Below are 22,983 nucleotides of genomic sequence, written 5' to 3' on the forward strand. Positions count from 1 at the left end.
CGGGAAAGACCTAGCCAAGGAGTGGCTCTTTTTAGGAGACCACCATAACCACCATATTAAGTGGCCCTTTTAGTCAATATCCACCTCTTGACGAGTTTAAAGATATGACAAGGAAATACCAAAGCCAGGTACCCATCCACAGACATCTGTTTCGGGGTATTGCCCCTCATCAGTGTGGAGTAGGATTCTGGCTAGGTAGGAGCAATGCCACTGCCAGAGATCAGTGATTGTTTTGTCTTGCTGGTCTACTAGGCATTGCTCCCATCTGGCCAGAATCCTACTCCACACTGATGAGGGGCAATACCCCGAAACAGCTGTCTGTGGATGGCTACCTGGCTTTGGTAATTCCCTTGTCATATCTTTAAACTCGTCAAGAGCTGGATATTGACTAAAAGTGCCACTTAATATGGTGGTTATAGTGATCTCCTAAAAAGAGCCACTCCTTGGTTAGATCCTTCCCGGAGGGATATCTGGCTATTTTCCGTGTCTAGACTCCTAACAGAGGCTCCATGGACTTTTTTGATTTGCATTCCTGAAAATAGAGTCCCTGCCGTGTTCCAAAGCCCCAAGACAGGGCGACAGCAAAATGAAAAACAGATGATCCAGTATCCAGGGAGCTTTTCATGAAAACATCCCACTTTACTCAAACCATAATAAGAAGTACATCGAGCTCATGTATGTGAGTAAGGACTGATGCAGTCCAAAACATGTCACCTAAACCACATACATGGGATCCATGTGGAATTTTATATGGTTTGTGGGATGTTTTCATGAAAAGCTGCCTGGATGCTGGGGTATAATTATTTTTTTTGCTTTTTTCTTTTCTCTCCCTCAAGCACTTTTATGTTGCTATAGTATTTGGAATCCTGCTTGCCCTTCCATATAATAGACCAGAATACTTTGGTTTCTTCTTTTTTTTCATCCATCGGTTTTACTTGGAGGGGGAGATACTGAAACAAAGTGGTCGTAGGAGATCATCTTAATGGTATTTGCATAGAGCGATGGTCGTTTTGCTGAGGCTGCTTTGCCGGCAGCTTGCACCAGCGGCTTTCACTCTAAGGGTACACACCCACAATCAGGGTTATATGGTGTCCTGAACTCAGTGTATTTTCGCTGCGTCCGCTGCCTTCTCCTGCGCAGGAAACTCAATCCATCTCCATACGAGAAGTTGACATGCTGCTGATAGGAAACCCACACAGCGGATCAGTTTATGCAGCATTAAAAGTAACAAAACCAAAAAAGAAAAATCGAACAGGTCACAAAATAACAATATGTTTATTAGAAGTTGATTAAAAAAAGCATATATTATATTATTTTTAAAAAAACACAACTATTTGCTGGAAACAGAAGGGCATCACAAATGAGGTAACCCGCAAGCCACACAGTATACAAAAGGGAGTGCAAAAATACAAGTAAAGGTTAAAGCACAAATTAATAAATAATAGACCACAAAGGGAGATAAAGTGTCACGTTCAAAGAAGGAGAAACCTTACATTAGAGCACAATGTATACACCTAATTGCTGCTATAATATGCAGCAGTGGTGATATCACGATAAATATATTACCCCAGGGTCCCCCTGAAGAAGATGGCACCGAAACGTGTGCGCGTCGGGGTGGGCGTCACACGCCTGGATCTGTGCTCCATCTATACTCTGTAAATTTCTTTATTTATTAGTATTTACCTTGTATCTATTACTGGCTCTATACGATTATTTGTCATTATGTATACCATTTGTATAGTGGAGCAGCTTCCTGTCACACTATATACATGCAACCTTATGTGGTCAGGATTTAATTTATTATAGCCACATACTGTTGGTGTATTTTGTTTGGTGCATGTTATAAACTATTAGGGTAATATATTTCTTTGTCGCTCCATTGGGAGACCCAGACAATTGGGTGTATAGCTTCTGCCTCCGGAGGCCACACAAAATATTACACTTAAAAGTGTAAAGCCCCTCCCCTTCTGCCTATACACCCCCCCGTGCATCACGGGCTCCTCAGTTTTTATGCTTTGTGCGAAGGAGGCACACATGCACGCATAGCTCCACAATTTAGTCAGCAGCAGCTGCTGACTATATCGGATGGAAGAAAAGAGGGCCCATAACAGGGCCCCCGGCATGCTCCCTTCTCACCCCACTCTGGTCGGCGGTGCTGTTAAGGTTGAGGTACCCATTGCGGGTACATAGGCAGGAGCCACATGCTGTTTTCCTTCCCCATCCCTTAAGGGCTCTGGGTGAAGTGGGATCCTAATCGGTCTCCAGGCACTGGGACCGTGCTCCCTCCGCAGCCCCTGGGGAATCTGCTGGACAGGAGCCGGGTATCGTCAGGGACAAGGCCCTGCTACTGTGAGGTACTCTGTGTCCCCTTGGGGACGGCGCATGGAGCGCTTGTGTCATACACGCTGCAGCACTGCTGGGTGTGTTAGTGCGCCGGGACTACCGCGCTGACCGCGCTTGTTTGGCGGCCGCGCTTATAACTTTAGTCCCTGGCTTCTGCGGCCTAGTACCGCATACTCCCGCCCCCGGGCCTGCCAGTCAGGGGAAGGGCGGGACGCTGCACTGGACGTCAGCGCTGAGGGCTGGAGCATACTTTGTATCCTCCTCCCCCCTCACTGAGCACCGTGGGGCACCAGATTCCCGCACTTTCTAGGGCACGCCCACGGCCCCCTCCTCCTCACAGAACGCCGGCAGCCATTCCTGTCAGCACTTCTGAAGCTGGAGAGGAGAGACAACACGGCTCTGGGAGGCCCAGGCAGGGAATCTGGTGGTCACACAACCGCTTTGGGCGGTCGGTAAGCCGCACCTGTTTCTAGGTGCTGGCCCCCCTGGGTGCCGAAGTGTATATATATATATATATATATATGCTTATATGCTATACATTTACTCTGTACGGTCGCACTGTTGGTTTTTGGCTATATACCCTCCCGGATTGTACTCAGAGGAGACAACAGCATGTCGTCCGCAAAAAGCAAGGGTGCCAAAGCACAGGCTTACTTTGCAACCTGTACCTCATGTGCGGCTATGCTACCGGCAGGTTCCACCTACCCTCATTGTGTGCAATGCTCGGCCCCTGTGGCACTTACTCAGCCGGAGCCTCTGCCACTGGTGGCCCAAGTGGAACCACCTGCTACCACTGTCCAGGTGACAGGGACGGAGTTTGCAGTATTCGCTGACAAACTTTCTGAGAGTATGGATAAATGGTCTGCTAAGATATTAGAAGCCTTGCAGTCCAGGCCGGTAACACAGGCCCCGGGCACTGTTGAATCATTGACCCCAGGCCCCCCTCGGTTGGAGCAGCAAAGTGCTCCTGGGGTGACTCATAGGTCCCAAGGTGAGGTCTCTGACACGGACCGCAGTCCCAGACCACCTAAGCGGGCTCGCTGGGAGCTTCCCTCGACTTCATCACACTGCTCAGGGTCTCAGCAGGAGGACTCTCTAGAGGATGAAGCGGAGGTGGCAGATCAGGATTCTGATCCTGAGGCCGCTCTCAACCTAGATACACCTGAAGGAGACGCCATAGTGAATGACCTTATAGCGTCCATCAATCAGGTGTTGGATCTTTCTCCCCCAGCTCCTCCAATTGAGGAGTCAGCTTCTCAGCAGGAGAAATTCCGTTTTAGGTTTCCCAAGCGTACAATGAGTACGTTTCTGGATCACTCCGACTTCAGAGAGGCAGTCCAGAAACACCGAGCTTGTCCAGATAAGCGCTTTTCTAAGCGCCTTAAGGACACACGTTATCCCTTCCCCCCTGACGTTGTCAAGGGTTGGGCTCAGTGTCCCAAGGTGGATCCTCCAGTCTCCAGACTGGCGGCTAGATCCATAGTTGCAGTGGAAGATGGGGCTTCACTCAAAGATGCCACTGACAGACAGATGGAGCTCTGGTTGAAATCCATCTATGAAGCTATCGGCGCGTCCTTTGCTCCGGCATTCGCAGCCGTATGGGCACTCCAAGCTATCTCAGCTTGTCACTCGCAGATTAATGCAGTCACACGTGCCTCTGCTCCGCAGGTGGTGTCCTTAACCTCTCAGGCGTCGGCGTTTGCGTCCTACGCCATTAATGCTGTCCTGGACTCTGCGAGCCGTACGGCGGTAGCATCCGCCAATTCGGTGGCAGTCCGCAGGGCCATGTGGCTACGTGAATGGAAGGCAGACTCTGCTTCCAAAAAGTTCTTAACCGGTTTGCCATTTTCTGGCGACCGCCTGTTTGGTGAGCGATTGGATGAAATCATTAAACAATCCAAGGGAAAGGACTCATCCTTACCCCAGTCCAAACCAAACAGACCTCAACAACGGAAGGTACAATCGAGGTTTCGGTCCTTTCGGCCCGCGGGCAGGTCTCAATTCTCCTCGTCCAACAGGCCACAGAAGGGTCAGACGAACTCCGATTCATGGCGGTCTAAGTCACGTCCTAAAAAGACCGCCGGAGGAACCGCTCCCAAAGCGGCCTCCTCATGACTTTCGGCCTCTTCACACCGCATCCTCGGTCGGTGGCAGGCTCTCCCGCTTTTGCGACGCCTGGCTGCCACAGGTACAAGACCGTTGGGTGAGAGACATTCTGTCTCACGGTTACAGGATAGAGTTCAGCTCTCGTCCTCTGACTCGATTCTTCAGAACATCTCCGCCCCCCGAGCGAGCCGACGCTCTTCTTCAGGCAGTGTGCACTCTGAAGGCAGAAGGAGTGGTGATCCCTGTTCCTCTTCAGCAACAGGGTCACGGTTTTTACTCCAACTTGTTTATGGTGCCAAAAAAGGACGGATCTTTCCGTCCTGTTCTGGACCTAAAACTGCTCAACAAACACGTAAAAACCAGGCGGTTCCGGATGGAATCGCTCCGCTCCGTCATCGCCTCAATGTCCCAAGGAGATTTCCTAGCATCAATCGACATCAAATATGCTTATCTCCACGTACCGATTGCATCAGAGCATCAGCGCTTCCTGCGTTTCGCCATAGGGGACGAACACCTTCAGTTCGTGGCACTGCCTTTCGGCCTGGCGACAGCCCCACGGGTCTTCACCAAGGTCATGGCAACAGTGGTAGCAGTCCTACACTCTCAGGGACACTCGGTGATCCCTTACTTAGACGATCTGCTTGTCAAGGCACCCTCTCGAGTGGCATGCCAACACAGCCTGAACATTGCTCTGGAGACTCTCCAGAGATTCGGGTGGATCATCAATTTCCCAAAGTCAAATCTGACACCGGCCCAATCACTGATATATCTCGGCATGGAGTTTCATACTCTCTCAGCGATAGTGAAGCTTCCGCTGGACAAACAGCGTTCACTACAGACAGGGGTGCAATCTCTCCTTCAAGGCCAGTCACACCCCTTGAGGCGCCTCATGCACTTCCTAGGGAAGATGGTGGCAGCAGTGGAGGCAGTTCCTTTTGCGCAGTTTCATCTGCGTCCACTTCAATGGGACATTCTCCGCAAATGGGACAGGAAGTCGACGTCCCTCGACAGGAACGTCTCCCTTTCTCAGGCAGCCAAAGCCTCCCTTCGGTGGTGGCTTCTTCCCACTTCATTGTCGAAGGGGAAATCCTTCCTACCCCCATCCTGGGCGGTGGTCACGACGGACGCGAGTCTATCAGGGTGGGGAGAGCGGTCTTTCTCCACCACAGGGCTCAGGGTACCTGGACTCAGCCAGAGTCCTCCCTTCAGATCAATGTTCTGGAGATAAGGGCAGTGTATCTTGCCCTAAAGGCGTTCCAGCCGTGGCTGGAAGGCAAGCAGATCCGAATTCAGTCGGACAACTCCACCGCGGTGGCATACATCAACCACCAAGGCGGAACACGCAGTCGGCAAGCCTTCCAGGATTCTGCTGTGGGTGGAAGCCACAGCCTCCACCATATCCGCAGTTCACATCCCGGGCGTAGAAAACTGGAAAGCAGACTTTCTCAGTCGCCAGGGCATGGACGCAGGGGAATGGTCCCTTCACCCGGACGTGTTTCAAGAGATCTGTTGCCGCTGGGGGATGCCGGACGTCGACCTAATGGCGTCCCGGCACAACAACAAGGTCCCGGCATTCATGGCACGGTCTCAAGATCACAGAGCTCTGGCGGCAGACGCATTAGTTCAGGATTGGTCGCAGTTTCAACTGCCTTATGTGTTTCCTCCTCTGGCACTGTTGCACAGAGTGTTACGCAAGATCAGGTCCGACTGCCGCCGCGCCATCCTCGTCGCTCCAGACTGGCCGAGGAGGTCGTCGTACCCGGATCTGTGGCATCTCACGGTGGGCCAACCGTGGGCACTACCAGACCGACCAGACTTGCTGTCTCAAGGGCCGTTTTTCCATCTGAATTCTGCGGCCCTCAACCTGACTGTGTGGCCATTGAGTCCTGGATCCTAGCGTCTTCAGGGTTATCTCAAGAGGTCATTGCCACTATGAGACAGGCCAGGAAACCAACGTCCGCCAAGATCTACCACAGGACGTGGAGGATATTCTTATCCTGGTGCTCTGATCAGGGTTTTACTCCCTGGCCATTTGCCTTGCCCACTTTTCTTTCCTTCCTTCAATCCGGATTGGAAATGGGTTTGTCGCTCGGCTCCCTTAAGGGACAAGTCTCAGCGCTCTCTGTGTTTTTTCAGAAGCGCCTAGCCAGACTTCCACAGGTACGCACGTTCCTGCAGGGGGTTTGTCACATAGTCCCTCCTTACAAGCGTCCGTTAGAACCCTGGGATCTGAACAGGGTGCTGATGGCTCTTCAGAAACCACCTTTCGAGCCAATGAAGGATATTTCTCTTTCACGCCTTTCGCAGAAAGTGGTCTTCCTAGTAGCAGTCACATCACTTCGGAGAGTGTCTGAGCTAGCAGCGCTGTCATGCAAAGCTTCTTTCCTGGTGTTTCACCAGGACAAGGTGGTCCTGCGTTCGGTTCCGGAATTTCTCCCTAAGGTGGTATCCCCCTTTCATCTCAATCAGGATATCTCCTTACCTTCTTTTTGTCCTCATCCAGTTCACCAATGTGAAAAGGATTTGCACTTGTTAGATCTGGTGAGAGCACTCAGACTCTACATTTCTCGTACGGCGCCCCTGCGCCGCTCGGATGCACTCTTTGTCCTTGTCGCTGGCCAGCGTAAAGGGTCACAGGCTTCCAAATCAACCCTGGCTCGGTGGATCAAGGAACCAATTCTCGAAGCCTACCGTTCTTCTGGGCTTCCGGTTCCCTCAGGGCTGAAGGCCCATTCTACCAGAGCCGTGGGTGCGTCCTGGGCTTTGCGGCACCAGGCTACGGCTCAGCAGGTGTGTCAGGCGGCTACCTGGTCGAGCCTGCACACTTTCACGAAACACTATCAGGTGCATACCTATGCTTCGGCAGATGCCAGCCTAGGTAGGCGAGTCCTTCAGGCGGCGGTTGCCCACCTGTAGGAAGGGGCCGTTTTACGGCTCTATTACGAGGTATTATTTTACCCACCCAGGGACTGCTTTTGGACGTCCCAATTGTCTGGGTCTCCCAATGGAGCGACAAAGAAGAAGGGAATTTTGTTTACTTACCGTAAATTCCTTTTCTTCTAGCTCCAATTGGGAGACCCAGCACCCGCCCCTGTTCCCTTCGGGCTGTTGTTCTTTGTGTACACATGTTGTTCATGTTGAATTGTTCTTTTGGTTCATGGGTTCAGTTCTCCGAACATCCTTCGGATTGAATTTACCTTAGACCAATTTATAAGTTTCCTCCTTCCTGCTTTTGCAACAAAACTGAGGAGCCCGTGATGCACGGGAGGGTGTATAGGCAGAGGGGAGGGGTTACAGTTTTTAAAGTGTAATACTTTGTGTGGCCTCCGGAGGCAGAAGCGATACACCCAATTGTCTGGGTCTCCCAATAGGAGCTAGAAGAAAAGGAATTTACGGTAAGTAAACAAAATTCCCTTCATTGTGATATCACCACTGCTGCATATTATGGCAGCAATTAGGTGTATACATTGTGCTCTAATGTAAGGTTACTCCTTCTTTGCACGTGACACTTTATCTCCCTTTGTGGTCTAATTATTTATTAATTTGTACTTTAACTCTTACTAGTATGCTTTTTTTAATCAACTTCTAATAAAGATATTGTTATTTTGTGACCTGTTGTTCTGTTTTTCTTTTTTGGTTTTGTTGTGATTTATTCCGAATGGTCCTATTGGTCCTTTATACCCCCACACCCATGATTATGAATGTATTGTAATTTACGGCTTTTACTAATCTTCTGTGGGTGTTGGTATGGGTTTTTCTTCTTTAACAAGTTGGTGATCAGCATTAAAAGTAAGCACAATGTGTTTCTACTAATCCCATCCCATTTTCTTGTACTGTACTACGCAGTATTTTGGACGCAGCAAAAATACTCTACATCCAAAGCATTACTAATCTTGATTGTGGGCACCGGCACAGTATAGAGAGGGCGGGATGACCTTGTCACTTCTTTTAACTGCTTTAGGGTTTCCTTACCCTGAAACTATTAAAAGATATGAGATTAGATGAAACGTGTGAACAGCATTGTATTTTGACATTGTTGTGCACTATGTTCATTTTATGGGGTGCTTTGTGGCTCTTTTTTTTAGTTGGATTCCAGGCACCATGTGAACATACCTTTAAAAGCTTTTGTCCTTCCATAAAAGCTAGGGTGGAATTACGCCTATGTCTTTTTGCCAGATATCAGATCGGTACAATGTAATCATCTAGATGGGGTGCAAGTAATAAAAACTCCCAAGTAGGACAAGGTTTATTGTTGCCATTTAAGATGATAGCCTTGAGACCAAATGGGGCAAGAGTTTCTTAGGATTTATAAACTGGCAGTGCCTGACTTCCCCAGATTGAGAGCAAGCAACATCAAAGTGTAATGAGGAGTGACCTGTTCTTGAGTCCCAGTCTTCAAAGTGTGTGTAGCTCCATCCTATGAAGAAGAAGAAGAATCGGCACAGCCAGCATAAAATGTATCATAATCAGGCTATGATTAAGGACGCTCTTCAGCGTCGGAAACTCGTCTGGATCTTCATTTTTTGGATGGACTTTTTTTAATTCTATGTGGAAATAAAGCAAGAATACATTTTATGCTGGATGTGCCGATTCTTCTTCATGTTATAGTCCATCTGGCGGACTTTTTATTGGTGCACTCCGTGGATGTGTGGTGACTCATTCCATTAGGCGTGGCAAGCTTTCCTCTACCTCCTGTGTTCTGGCTCCATTCTAATGTACATAGAGCATCATTTTATGTTTTTTTTTTTAATAGTGTTAAAAATAAAGTCATAAATTGTTTCCATGTCCGTCTTTAAAATAAACATTTTGTCTCTTACAATAGTTCAACGATGAGAAGAGGCTGATGGTCTTTCATCAGAACCTGCAGGATATTATTGAGGATCAGCTGAGTCTCGCATCCATACACTACATGAGATCCCATTACCAGGAAGCAATAGATATCTACAAGAGAATATTGTTAGAAAACAGGTAATAACAGGACAAGTATGTCATACACACTGGTAACTAGCGTTACGTGAATTTAGGAATTGAATTCTACTTGAATTTTACAAAACTCCCTATTTTCAGGAATGCAGATTTTATGCAATTTACTCCCCTGCATCTAGCAGACGTGCAGCCGGCTGGCCGCCATTTTGCTTAGCTGTAACAACAGACAATGTGACGTCAGAAATTTTAATCACTGTAAGTCCGTGTTTAGTATCTATAAACTTGTACCGAACTGACATACAGATAGGGACTTTAGATTGTGAGCCCCAATGGGGACAGTGTTGCAAATGTATGTAAAGCGCTGTGGAATTAATAGCGCTATATAAATGAATAAAATTATTATTATTATTATTATTGAGGCAAAAGCAATTGTGTAATTGCACTTTTTTTTTTTTTTTTGCAATTTCACCACACCTAGTTTTATTTCCCCGTTTTCCAGTACACTATATGGTGAAACGAATGGTTTCAATCAAAAGTACCGTATTTTTTGGACTAAAGCGGGCTTTACACACTGCGATATCGGTCCCGATATCGCTAGTGTGGGTACCCGCCCCCATCTGTTGAGCGACACAGGCAAATCGCTGCCCGTGGCGCACAACATCGCCCGGACACGTCACACATACTTACCTGCCCGGTGACGTCGCTGTGGCCGGCGAACCGCCTCCTTTCTAAGGGGGCGGTCTGTGCGGCGTCACAGCGACGTCACTGAGCGGCCACCCAATAGAAGCGGAGGGGCGGAGATGAGTGACGGAACATCCCGCCCACCTCCTTCCTTCCGCATTGTGGCCAGGAGGCAGGTAAGGAGAGCTTCCTCGTTCCTGCGGCGTCACACGGAGCGATGTGTGCTGCCGCAGGAACGAGGAACAACCTCGTTACTGCTGCAGTAACGATTTTTGAGAATGGACCCCCATGTCACCGATGAGCAATTTTGCACGTTTTTGCAACGATGCAAAATCGCTCATCGGTGTCACACGCAACGGCATCGCTAATGCGGTTGGATGTGCGTCACCAAATCCGTGACCCCAACGAGTTCTCATTAGCGATGTCGCAGCGTGTAAAGCCCCCTTTAGGGTGCTGTGGTGGAGCGGGTCATCGGGGGCATGAGCAGGCTGTAGCAGCCTGCCGTGACTACGTGGGCCCGCTCATTACATATGCACGCCCATCCTCCCACCCATCTCTCAGCGCTGAAGCAGGCGCTGACAGGTGAGCGGGATGATGGGCAGGGGATGCACGCTTACTAAACAGCCGGCCGCATGATCACCCCTGGCAACTACAGCCTGCAGTGATCATGTACGGCTGTATTCACTGCTAGCAGGATGGCGGTATATAGCAGGATGGCGGTATATAGCAGGATAGGAGTACATACCAGGATGGCAATATATAGCAAGATGGGGCTATACCAGGATGAGGGACACAAGGCAGGAAGATCATTACCAAAATGGGGTACCTTAGTAGAGAATTTGGGGAGATTACCCCCATAATCGTATCAGTAGCAGATCCTCGCTTCATAACAGTGTGTCATGACCACATTTTTTGCTTAAAATTTTATTTTCCAGTTTTCCTTCTCTAAAACCAGGGTGCGTCTTATGGTCCGCTGCCTCTTATAGTCCGAAAAATACGGTAAAACTGGACCCGCAAAAAATGGCAAGACTGCCATGGACAGAAATTACACCTACCCTTAGAAAAACCTGTGTCTTTTGCTTGCTCATCCCTCATCCACCCCCAATAGAACTTTATGAGCACCAGCTGCCATCTCCTATCTCAGTAACACAATTTTCTTTTTTACTGAATACAGATTTTAACCATGAATTGAAAATGAAAAATCAGTTCAAGAGGAAGTAAAAAAGCTGCAGCCAAAATGCAGGTTTTGCGGCGTTTTTCAGACTCCCAAAGTTTGAACTTTGCTTCCAGCTTGCAAGCATAAACAATACAAGATTTAATGCCACCTAAGCAGACGTATGTGAAACCATAAAACATTTTTAAAAAGTTGGCAATTTGATCAGCTTACTTAGGGAAAAAAAGGTTCTTTTTATGTTTAACCCTTTAGTGACGGAGCTAATTTTCACCTTAATGACCAGACCAAATTTTGCAATTCTGACCAGTGTCACTTCATGAGGTTATAACTCTGGAACGCTTCAACGGATCCCGATGATTCTGAGATTGTTTTTTCGTCACATATTGGACTTCATGTTAGTACCAAATATAGGACAATATTTTTTGCGTTTATTTATGAAAAAAAATGAATATTGGCAAAAAGTTTGAAAATTTAGCAATTTTCAACTTTTGAATTTCTTTGTCGCTCCATTGGGAGACCCAGACAATTGGGTGTATAGCTACTGCCTCCGGAGGCCACACAAAGTATTACACTTTAAAAAGTGTAACCCCTCCCCTCTGCCTATACACCCTCCCGTGCATCACGGGCCCATCAGTTTTTTGCTTTGTGTTGAAGGAGGCACACATGCACACAATGCTCCACATTTTAGTCAGCAGCAGCTGCTGACTATTTCGGATGGAAGAAAAGAGGGCCCCTAACAGGGCCCCCGGCATGCTCCCTTCTCACCCCACTGAGTCGGCGGTGTTGTTAAGGTTGAGGTACCCATTGCGGGTACAAAGGCAGGAGCCACATGCCGTTTTCCTTCCCCATCCCTTAGGGGCTCTGGGTGAAGTGGGATCCTAACCGGTCATCCAGGCACTGGGACCGGGCTCCGTCCGCAGCCCCTGGTGGTATCTGCCAGACAGGAGACTGAGTATCGTCAGGGACAAGGCCCTGCAACTACAGGTACTCTGTGTCCCCTTTGGGACGGTGCATGGAGCACCTGGGCCTCAGACGCTGCAGCGCCTGCAGTTTTGTTTTTTGTCCGGGACTACCGCGCCGACCGTGCCTGATTGCCGGCCGCAGTTTTTACTTTAGTCCCCGGCTTTTGCGGCCTAGTACATTAAACGCCCGCCCCCGGGCCTGCCAGTCAGGGGCAAGGGCGGGACGGTCGGTCTGACGCCGACAGTGAGGGCTGGAGCACACATTGCTGTCCTCCTCCCCCCTCACTAATCCCTATGGGGCACCAGTTCCCGCACTTTTGTAAGTTACGCCCACGGCTCCCTCCTCCCCTGTGAACGCCGACAGCCATGTTTTAACACATACTGCCGGTGGAGGACTTCTGGCTGCAGCTCTGGGAGACCCGAGGCAGGGAATCTGGTGGCCACACACCGCTGGAGCGGATGGTAAGCCACACCGGTTACCGGTGCTGGGCCCCCTAGGGTGCTGAACTGTATATAGATACATTATATTTGTATACTTTTTCCGGTTCAGCTGTACTGTTCACTTGTGGCTATATACCCTCAGTGATCACGCTCCTGGGAGACAACAGCATGTCGTTCACAAGGAGCAAGGGGGCCAAGGCACAGGGTTATTTTGCTACCTGTACCTCTTGTGCGGCTATGTTACCTGCAGGTTCTACCTACCCTCACTGTGAGCAATGCTCGGCCCCTGTGGCACTCGCTCAGCCGGAGCCTGAGGCACTAGGGGGTCCCTCGGCCCAGGTAGAACCGCCGGCCCCCCCTGTCCAGATGGCAGGGACAGAGTTTGCTGTTTTAGCCGACAAACTCTCTGAGTCGCTTTCTCATTCCATGACTCAGTCTATGGATAAATGGTCTGCTAAGTTTCTAGAGGTTTTGCAGTCCAGACCGGCCCTTACACAGGCCCCGGGCACTGCGGGATCACCCCCAGGCACCTCTCGGTCTGCGACTAAGCGTGTTCCTAGTGTGGCCTCTAGTTATTACGTGCAAGACTCCGGCACGGACCGCAGTCCCAGACCAGCTAAGCGGGCTCGCTTAGAATCTTCCCCGACTTCATCACGCAGTTCGGGGTCTCAGCTTGAGGATTCTCTAGAGGAGGAGGCGGAGGTCGCAGCTCAGGACTCTGACCCTGACGTTGCTCTCAATCTGGATACACCTGAAGGGGACGCCATAGTAAATGACCTTATAGCGTCCATCAACCAGGTGCTAGATCTGTCTCCCCCAACTCCGCCTACAGAGGATTCGGCTTCACAACAGTAGAAACACCAGTTTAGGTTTCCTAAACGTACCCGCAGTGCTTTCTTCGATCACTCTAACTTTAGAGATGCTGTCCAGAAGCACAGGGCTTTCCCAGACAAGCGATTTACTAAACGCCTTAATGACACACGTTACCCCTTCCCCGCTGACGTGGTTAAGGGTTGGGCTCAGTGTCCCAAGGTGGATCCTCCAGTCTCTAGACTGGCGGCTAGATCCGTAGTAGCAGTGGCTGACGGTGCATCGCTCAAGGATGCCACGGACAGGTAGATAGGGCTCCTACTGAAATCCATCTATGAAGCCATAGGCGCGTCTTTTGCCCCGGCCTTTGCAGCTGTGTGGGCACTCCAGTCTATCTCAGCTTGTCTGTCTGAGATTAATGCGGTCACCCGTACCGCTGCGCCACAAGTAACATCTTTGACTTCTCAGGCGTCAGTATTTGCATCCTACGCCATGAATGCTGTCCTGGACTCGGCTAGCCGTACAGGGGTAGCATCCGCCAATTCTGTGGCAGTCCGCAGAGCCATGTGGCTACGCGAATGGAAGGCAGACTCTGCTTCCAAAAAGTTCTTGACCGGTTTGCCTTTTTCTGGCGACCGACTGTTTGGCGAGCGATTGGATGAAATTATTAAGCAATCCAAGGGAAAGGACTCGTCCTTACCCCAACCCAAACCAAACAGACCTCAGCAACGGAAAGTTCAAGCGAGGTTTCGGTCCTTTCGGCCCTCAGCCAGATATCAACCCTCCTCGTCCAACAGGCCACAGAAGAGCCAGAGGAACTCTTCTGCATGGCGGTCTAAGTCACGTCCTCCAAAGACCACCGGAGGCACCGTCTCCAAGGCGGCCTCCTCATGACTTTCGGTCGCCCCAAACCGCATCCTCGGTCGGTGGCAGGCTCTCCCGCTTTTGCGACGCCTGGTGGCCACATGTCCAAGATCGATGGGTGAGAGACATTCTGTCTCACGGTTACAGGATAGAGTTCAGCTCTCGTCCTCCGACTCGTTTTTTCAGAACATCTCCGCCCCCCGAGCGGACCGTTGCGCTTTTTCAGGCGGTGGACACTCTGAAAACAGAAGGAGTGGTGATCCCCGTTCCCCTTCAGGAACGCGGTCGCGGTTTTTACTCCAATCTGTTCGTGGTGCCAAAAAAGGACGGCTCATTCCGTCCCGTTTTGGACCTCAAATTGCTCAACAGACATGTGACAGCCAGGCGGTTTCGCATGGAATCCCTCCGATCTGTCATCGCTTCGATGTCCCAAGGAGACTTCCTAGCATCAATTGACATCAAAGATGCCTATCTCCATGTGCCGATCGCTCAAGAGCATCAACGCTTCCTGCGTTTCGCCATCGGGGACGAACACCTTCAGTTTGTGGCACTGCCTTTCGGCCTGGCGACAGCCCCACGGGTCTTCACCAAGGTCATGGCATCTGTCGTAGCGATCCTACACTCTCAGGGCCACTCGGTGATCCCTTACCTAGACGATCTCCTAGTCAAGGCACCCTCACGGGTGGCTTGTCAACACAGTCTGACCGTTGCTCTGGAGACTCTCCAGAGGTTCGGGTGGATCATCAATTTTCCAAAGTCAAAATTGTCTCCGACCCAGTCACTGACGTACCTCGGGATGGAGTTTCATACTCTCTCAGTGATGGTCAAGCTGCCGCTGGACAAACAGCGGTCGCTGCAGACAGGGGTGCAATCCCTTCTTCGGGCCCAGTCGCACACCTTGAGGCGCCTCATGCACTTCCTGGGGAAGATGGTGGCAGCAATGGAGGCAGTTCCATTTGCGCAATTTCATCTGCGTCCTCTCCAATGGGACATTCTCCGCAAATGGGACAAGAGGCCGACGTCCTTAGACAGGAACGTCTCTCTGTCTCTGGAAGCCAAGACCTCGCTTCAGTGGTGGCTTCTCCCCACTTCTCTGTCGAAAGGAAAATCCTTTCTGCCCCCATCCTGGGCTGTGGTCACGACGGACGCGAGCCTGTCAGGATGGGGAGCGGTTTTTCTCCACCACAAGGCTCAGGGAACCTGGACTCCGACAGAGTCCTCCCTTCAGATCAATGTTCTGGAGATAAGGGCAGTGTATCTAGCCCTCAAGGCGTTCCATCGGTGGCTCGAGGGCAGGCAGATCCGCATACAGTCGGACAACGCCACGGCGGTTGCGTACATCAACCACCAGGGCGGCACTCGCAGTCGTCAAGCCTTCCAAGAAGTCCGGCGGATTCTGCTGTGGGCGGAGGCCACAGCCTCCACCATCTCCGCGGTTCACATTCCGGGCGTAGAAAACTGGGAAGCAGACTTCCTCAGTCGCCAGGGCATGGACGCGGGGGAATGGTCTCTCCACCCGGACGTGTTTCAAGAGATCTGTTGCTGCTGGGGAACGCTGGACGTCGATCTCATGGCGTCTCGGCACAACAACAAGGTCCCGGCATTCATGGCACGGTCTCAGGACCACAGAGCTCTGGCGGCGGACGCCTTAGTTCAGGATTGGTCGCAGTTTCAACTGCCTTATGTATTCCCTCCTCTGGCAATGCTGCCCAGAGTGTTGCGCAAGATCAGGTCCGACTGCCGCCGCGCCATCCTCGTCGCTCCAGATTGGCCGAGGCGGTCGTGGTACCCGGATCTGTGGCATCTCACGGTGGGGCAACCGTGGGTGCTCCCAGTCCTGGCTCTTAGCGTCCTCAGGGTTGTCTCAAGATGTCATTGCCACTATGAGACAGGCCAGGAAACCAACGTCAGCCAAGATCTATCACAGAACTTGGAGGATCTTCTTAGCCTGGTGCTCTGAGAGGGGGTTTATCCCCTGGCCGTTTGCCTTACCCAGGTTTCTTTCCTTCCTTCAATCGGGATTGGACAAGGGTTTGTCTCTCGGCTCTCTCAAAGGTCAAGTCTCGGCGCTTTCCGTGCTTTTTCAAAAGCGTCTAGCCAGGCTTCCGCAGGTCCGCACGTTCCTGCAGGGAGTTTGCCACATAGTCCCACCTTACAAGCGCCCGCTGGAACCCTGGGATCTCAACATGGTTCTACGGGCTCTTCAAAAAACCACCTTTTGAGCCGCTGCGGGATGTCTCTCTATCACGTCTTTCGCAGAAGGTGGCATTTCTAGTGGCGGTTACTTCACTCCGTAGAGTGTCAGAGCTTGCAGCGCTGTCTTGCAAAGGCCCTTTCCTGGTTTTTCACCAGGATAAGGTGGTTCTGCGTCCGGTCCCGGACTTTCTCCCTAAGGTGATGTCCACTTTTCATCTCAATCAGGATATCTCCTTACCTTCATTTTGCCCTCATCCAATTCACCAATGTGAAAAGGATTTGCATTTGTTAGATCTAGTGAGAGCACTCCGGATCTACGTGTCTCGCACGGCGCCACTGCGCCGCTCTGATGCGCTCTTTGTCCATGTCGCTGGCCAGCGTAAGGGGTCGCAGGCTTCCAAGTCAACCTTGGCTCGGTGGATCAAGGAACCGATTTTTGAAGCCTACCGTTCTTCTGGGCTTCCGATTCCTTCAAGGCTGAAAGCCCATTCTACCAGAGCCGTGGGTGCGTCCTTGGCATTGCGGCACCAGGCTACGGCTCAGCAGGTGTGTCAGGCGGCTACCTGGTCGAGTCTGCACACTTTCACGAAACACTATCAGGTGCATACCTATGCTTCGGCAGATGCCAGCCTAGGTAGGCGAGTCCTTCAGGCGGCGGTTGCCCACCTGTAAGAGGGGGCCGTTGTTTCGGCTCTTTTTATCGAGGTATTCTTTTACCCACCCAGGGACTGCTTTTGGACGTCCCAATTGTCTGGGTCTCCCAATGGAGCGACAAAGAAGAAGGGAATTTTGTTTACTTACCGTAAATTCCTTTTCTTCTAGCTCCTATTGGGAGACCCAGCACCCGCCCCTGTTCCCTTCGGGCTGTTTGTTCTTTTGTGTACACATGTTGTTCATGTTGAATTGTTCTTTTGGTTCATGGTTTCAGTTCTCCGAACATCCTTCGGATTGAATTTACCTTAGACCAACTTATAAGTTTCCTCCTTCCTGCTTTGGCACCAAAACTGATGGGCCCGTGATGCACGGGAGGGTGTATAGGCAGAGGGGAGGGGTTACACTTTTTAAAGTGTAATACTTTGTGTGGCCTCCGGAGGCAGTAGCTATACACCAAATTGTCTGGGTCTCCCAATAGGAGCTAGAAGAAAAGGAATTTACGGTAAGTAAACAAAATTCCCTTCTTTTATACCGTTAAACCAGAGATTTCTGTGACACAAAATAGTTAATAAATAACATTTCCGACATGTCTACTTTACATCAGCACAATTTTGGAAACAAAATTTTTTTTTGTTAGGAAGTTAGAGGGGTTCAAAGTTTATCAGCGATTTCTCATTTTTACATCAAAATTTACAAAACCATTTTTTTAGGGACCACATCACATTTGAAGTGACTTTGAGAGGCCTAGATGACAGAAAATACCCAAAAGTGACACCATTATAAAAACTGCACCCCCCCAAAGTACTCAAAACCACATTCAAGAAGTTTATTAACCCTTCAGGTGCTTCACATGAACAAAAGCAATGTGGAATGAAAAAAAGCAAATATTTAATTTTAACTAAAAATGTTGCTCTAACCCAAATTTATTCACTTTTAGAAGAAATAACACAACAAAATGGACCCCAAAACTTGTTCCCCACTTTCTTATGAGTGCGCCGATACCCCACATATGGTCAGAAACCTCTGTTTGGACAAATGGGAGGGCTCGGAACAGAAGGAGCAATATTTGAATTTTGGAAAGCAAATTTGGTTGAAATAGATTGCGGGCACCATGTTGCATTTACAGGTCCGCTAAGGTACCTAAACAGAAGAAATCCCTCACAAGTGACACCATTTTGGAAACTAGACCCCTCAAGGCTTCTATCTAGGGGTATAGTGAGCATTTTAGATCCACAGGTACTTCACAGATTTTGTTAACGTTACGTTGTCATATTGAAAATTTTAATAATTTTCTCAAAAATGTTGCTTTAGCATCAATTTTCTCACTTTTTCAAGAGGTAATTCCAAAAATTTGACCTCAAGGTTTGTTAACCACTTTTTTATGAGCGCGTTGATACTTCACATGTGGTCTGAAACCTTTGTTTGGACAAATGGGAGGGCTTGGAACGAAAGGAGCAATATTTGAATTTTGGAAAGGAAATTTGGCTGAAAAAGATTGCGGGCACCATGTCCATTTGGAGGTCCCCTAAGGTACCTAAACAGCAGAAACCCCGCACAAGTGACCCCATTTTGGAAACTAGGCCCCTCAAGGAATTTATCTAGATGTTTGGTGAGTACCCTGAACCCCCAGGTGCTTCACAGAATTTTATAACGTTGAGCCATGAAAAAAAAAAAAAAAAAATTACCACAAAATTGTTATTTCAACCAGGTAGCTTTTTTTTTTACAAGAGTAAAAGGAAAAAATTCAGCATAACATTTATTGTGCAATTTCTCCTGAGTTTGGCGATACCTTATATGTGGTGGAAATCAACTGTTTGGGCGCATGGCAGGGCTCGGAAGGGAAGGAGTGCCATTTGACTGCAAAATTGGCTGGAATCAATAGCGGATGCCAGTTTGCATTTGGAGAGACCCTGAGGTGCCTAAACAGTGGCTGTCCCCCACAAGTGACTCCATTCTGGAAACAAGACACCTCAAGGCTTTTATCTAGGTGTATAGTGAGCAGTTTAAATCCACGAATACTTCACAGAATTTGATAAGCTTAGGTTGCCATATTGAAAATTTTCATTTTTTTCACAAAAATGTTGCTTCAGCATCAAATTTCTCACTTTTTCAAGAGACAACAACAAACCGTGGACCCCACAGGTTGTTATCCAATGTCTTATGAGCACAGGGATACCCCACATGTGGTCAAAAACCTCTATTTGGATAAATGGGAGGGCTTGGAATGGAAGGAGCACCATTTGAATTCTGGAAAAGTTGAGATAAATTGCGGGCACCATGTCACATTTGCAGGGCCCCTTGGGTACCTATACATTCGAAACCCCCCACAAGTGACTCAATTTTGGAAACTGGATTTTATTCAGGAGTATAGTAAGCATTTTGAATCCACAGGTACTTCACAAAAATGTTGCTGTAGCAACAAATGTCTCACTTTTAGGCCATGATCCAGCGACACGGCGTCTAGTACACAGTGTCAGCCTTCCTGCAGAGATGTGAGTGTTGTCCACGGGAGAACTCAGCTGCCCATGCCCACGATTTGGGTTCAGGCCGCTGTGGAGCTCTATGCTACCTGCAGAGAACACTCATCTCCGCAGCATAAATTGACATGCTGAGGCTCGGGAAGCTGCGCCACACGTCAGTGTATGCTGCGGAGAAAAGAAGCACAGTGGGCACGGGATTTCTAAAAATCCTTCCACTGTGCTTCTACTGCACAACGCAGCGCTATGGACGCAGGGAAAACACTATGGACACACTCTACGTCTAAAACGCTGCAAACCCCGATTGTGGGCACACAGCCTAAAATGCTACAATGGATGAATGGATAGATGTCAAACAAATATAACGTCCCACCCCCTGCATATTCTAAGCTGGCGCCCTTTAGTGCCTTTCATGTGGCACTAAAGGGTGCCTAGCCTTGTATTTAGCTCCCCAAAAAAATTAATAATTAAAATAAACGACGTGGGGTCCCCCCTATTTTTGATAGCCAGCTAGGGTAAAGCAGACAGCTGTAGCCTGCAAACCACAGCTGACAGCTTCACCTTGGCTGGTGATCAATTTGGAGGGCTCCCCAGGCGGTTTTTTAAAAAAAAACAAAAAACGTGGGGTCCCCCCCAAATTAAATCACCAGCCAAGGTGAAGCGGACAGCTGGGGTCTGGTATTCTCAGGGTGGGAAGAGCCCTGGTTATTGGACTCTTCCCAGCCTAAAAATAGCAGGCCGCAGCCGCCCCAGAAGTGGCGCATCCATTAGATGCGCCAATCCTGGCGCTTCGCCCCAGCTCATCCCGCGCCCTGGTGCGGTGGCAAACGGGGTAATATACGGGGTTGATACCAGCTGTAATGTCACCTGGCATCAAGCCCTGGGGTTAGTGATGTCACGGCATCTAAACAGATACCCGACATTACTAACCCAGTCAAGTAATAGAAAAAAATAAAGACAAAAAAAAATTTATTTGAAAAAAAAACTCCCCGAAACATTCCTCTTTTACCAATTTATTGAAAATAAATAAATTTCGGTCGCTGTAATCCATTTTGGAGGTCCCACGCCGACTCTGGATCTTCTAGAATATGGGGGGCACGTTCAGGGAACGTATCCCCCATTTTCTGGAAGAGCAAGCTCTCCATGAGCAGTGTGGGTGCAGTAATCTGAGAATACTGCACTCACACTGCCCCGGTCCAACCTAGGGCAGAGTGACCTGCAGTAACCTCTAAAATATGAGGGGCACGCTCACAGAACGTACCCCCCATTTTCTAGAACAGCAGTCTCTCCATGTGAGGAGTGTGGCTGCAGATTACCGCACTCACCCTCCCCCGGTCCACAGTGGAGCAGCCTGTGCAGTAGCGACGTCAGCGTCCCTGCTTCCCTGCTTCCAGGGATCCAGATGACAGCCGCTGTCTGCGCATGCGCCGCCAGCTTTCAAGAAGGAGGCGGCGTGATCGCGGGGCCGGAGCACCAGCAGCCAGGTAACATATAACCGGGGGCTGGGGGGGGTGACGGGGGGTGACGGGGGGTGACCTGGGGACAACTTTCTGCCGCATGTGACGTGTCACATGCGGCAGAAAGAGCAGCATGAATGCGGCCGCCATCTTCCACGCTCCGGAGGGGGGAGGGGGGAGGCGGCTCTGGAGACCGGAGGGGGCTCCGGGGACCAGAGATCTCCGGTGTACCGGAGGAGGGGTCAGGGGGAGGACATTTCCGTCCGATCTGAAATGTTTGATCATTTCAGATCGGAGGGAAATGAATGCAGAGCCGGCGGCGGCGGGAGTTTTCAGCGCGCGGCGGCGCCATCTTGGATTTTCCGGAGGGGGAGGGGGGTGTTGGATAGATTTCTCCGGTACCGGGGGCTTTGGGGGCACTAAGGGCTCATATTTATTTCTCATCTGACATGTTTGATCACGTCAGATGAGAAATAAATCAATTTTACCGGCCATTTCTTTTTTTTTAATGTTGTCGCCGGTATACGGTGTATACCGGCGATCGCATTAACGGGGTCCAGAAAAAACACCCCGATTCATAATCTGGGGGGTCTCAGCTACCCCCGGTAGCTGAAACCCCCGAGATTTTCGGTCGCTGGGGGGCGCTACAGGGTTTTTTCGGGCCGCCGCTTTAAAGCGGCGGAACAGAATAAGTACCCTGTTTTGCCGCCGCTTTAAGTCGTACGGCCGTCGTTATGAGGTTAAAATGGAATAACAAAAAGGAAGGGACATTGGCGCTATAGGAGAGAAAAGTGTATGATCAGAAAATGGAACAAGTAATGGGTAAAATAGAAACAATGTTTATTTATATAACTGTAGAAAACAGGAATAAAATATTGATAAAATAATATTAATGGAGGTGGCAAGGAGCTGCAGGTAGTAAGCAGGGTCTGCGTAAGGTCTGTCAAACAAGAAAAAATTCAAATAAGTAAGTACTACGCGCTGCCAAAAAATGTAAAATGAGCTGAAAGGTGAAAAATGGATGATTTACCGAATAGTTATAGGCAAATGCAGTGTAGATTATTTAAGTTCTGTTTGACCTGAAGGGTAAATCTGTGGAAGAATATGTGATAAATTTACTTGGTAGTAAAAATGCGATTAAAATAAAAGTAAAAAAAATAGATATATAAATAAATCAAAAAATGAAAAATAATAAAATAAAAACGAAAAATTCCCAGGTAAGTGTGAGTGATAATGAAAGACTTTGCCTCTGTGTACCAGTCCCAATAGGACCTGCAGGTTCCTGTAATCTGATATGATATTTCAGCTAGAAGTACAAGTGCGTCTCAATAAAAAAAGAATATCATCAAAGAGTTAGTTTATTTCAGTAACTCAATACCAAAAGGGAAAGGCATATATTATATAGAGTCATTACACACAGAGTGATCTATTCCTATATACTATATAGAGACATTACACACAGAGTGATCTATTTCAAGTGTTTATTTCTGTTAATGTTGATGATTAGCGCTTACAGCCAATGAAAACCCAAAAGTCATTAATTTCAGAAAATTAGAGAGCAATTGAAAAATGATTATAAACTTAGAAATGTTGGCCTACTGAAAAATCTGTACAGTAAATGCTCTCAATACGTGATTGAGGCTCCTTTTGCATGAATTACTGCATCAATGTGGCGTGGCATGGAGGTGATCAGCCTGTGGCACTGCTGAGGTGTTATGGAAGCTCAGGTTGCTTTGATAGCAGCCTTCATCTTGTCTGCATTGTTGGGTCTGATGTCTCTCATCTTCCTCTTGACAACACCCCATAGATTCTCTATGGGGTTTAGGTCAGGCCAGTTTGCTGGCCAATCAAGCACAGTGAAACTGTGGTTATTAAACCACACGTATTGGTAC

The 22,983-nt window shown here is 49.1% G+C and overlaps 1 protein-coding gene across 1 annotated transcript in view; it reads left to right on the forward strand.

Moving 5' to 3' along the window:
• The window catches only part of IFT56 (intraflagellar transport 56), a 243,338-nt gene that overhangs the window by 56,519 nt on the left and 163,836 nt on the right, over window positions 1–22,983 (forward strand). Inside the window, exon 6 of the mRNA XM_075321910.1 lies at window positions 9,272–9,417. Within this exon, the coding sequence (XP_075178025.1) occupies window positions 9,272–9,417 (146 nt within the window). The remainder of the gene's footprint in view (window positions 1–9,271; window positions 9,418–22,983) is intronic.

Source organism: Anomaloglossus baeobatrachus, chromosome 8 (genome assembly GCF_048569485.1).
Source record: "Anomaloglossus baeobatrachus isolate aAnoBae1 chromosome 8, aAnoBae1.hap1, whole genome shotgun sequence".
NCBI lineage: Eukaryota > Metazoa > Chordata > Amphibia > Anura > Aromobatidae > Anomaloglossus > Anomaloglossus baeobatrachus.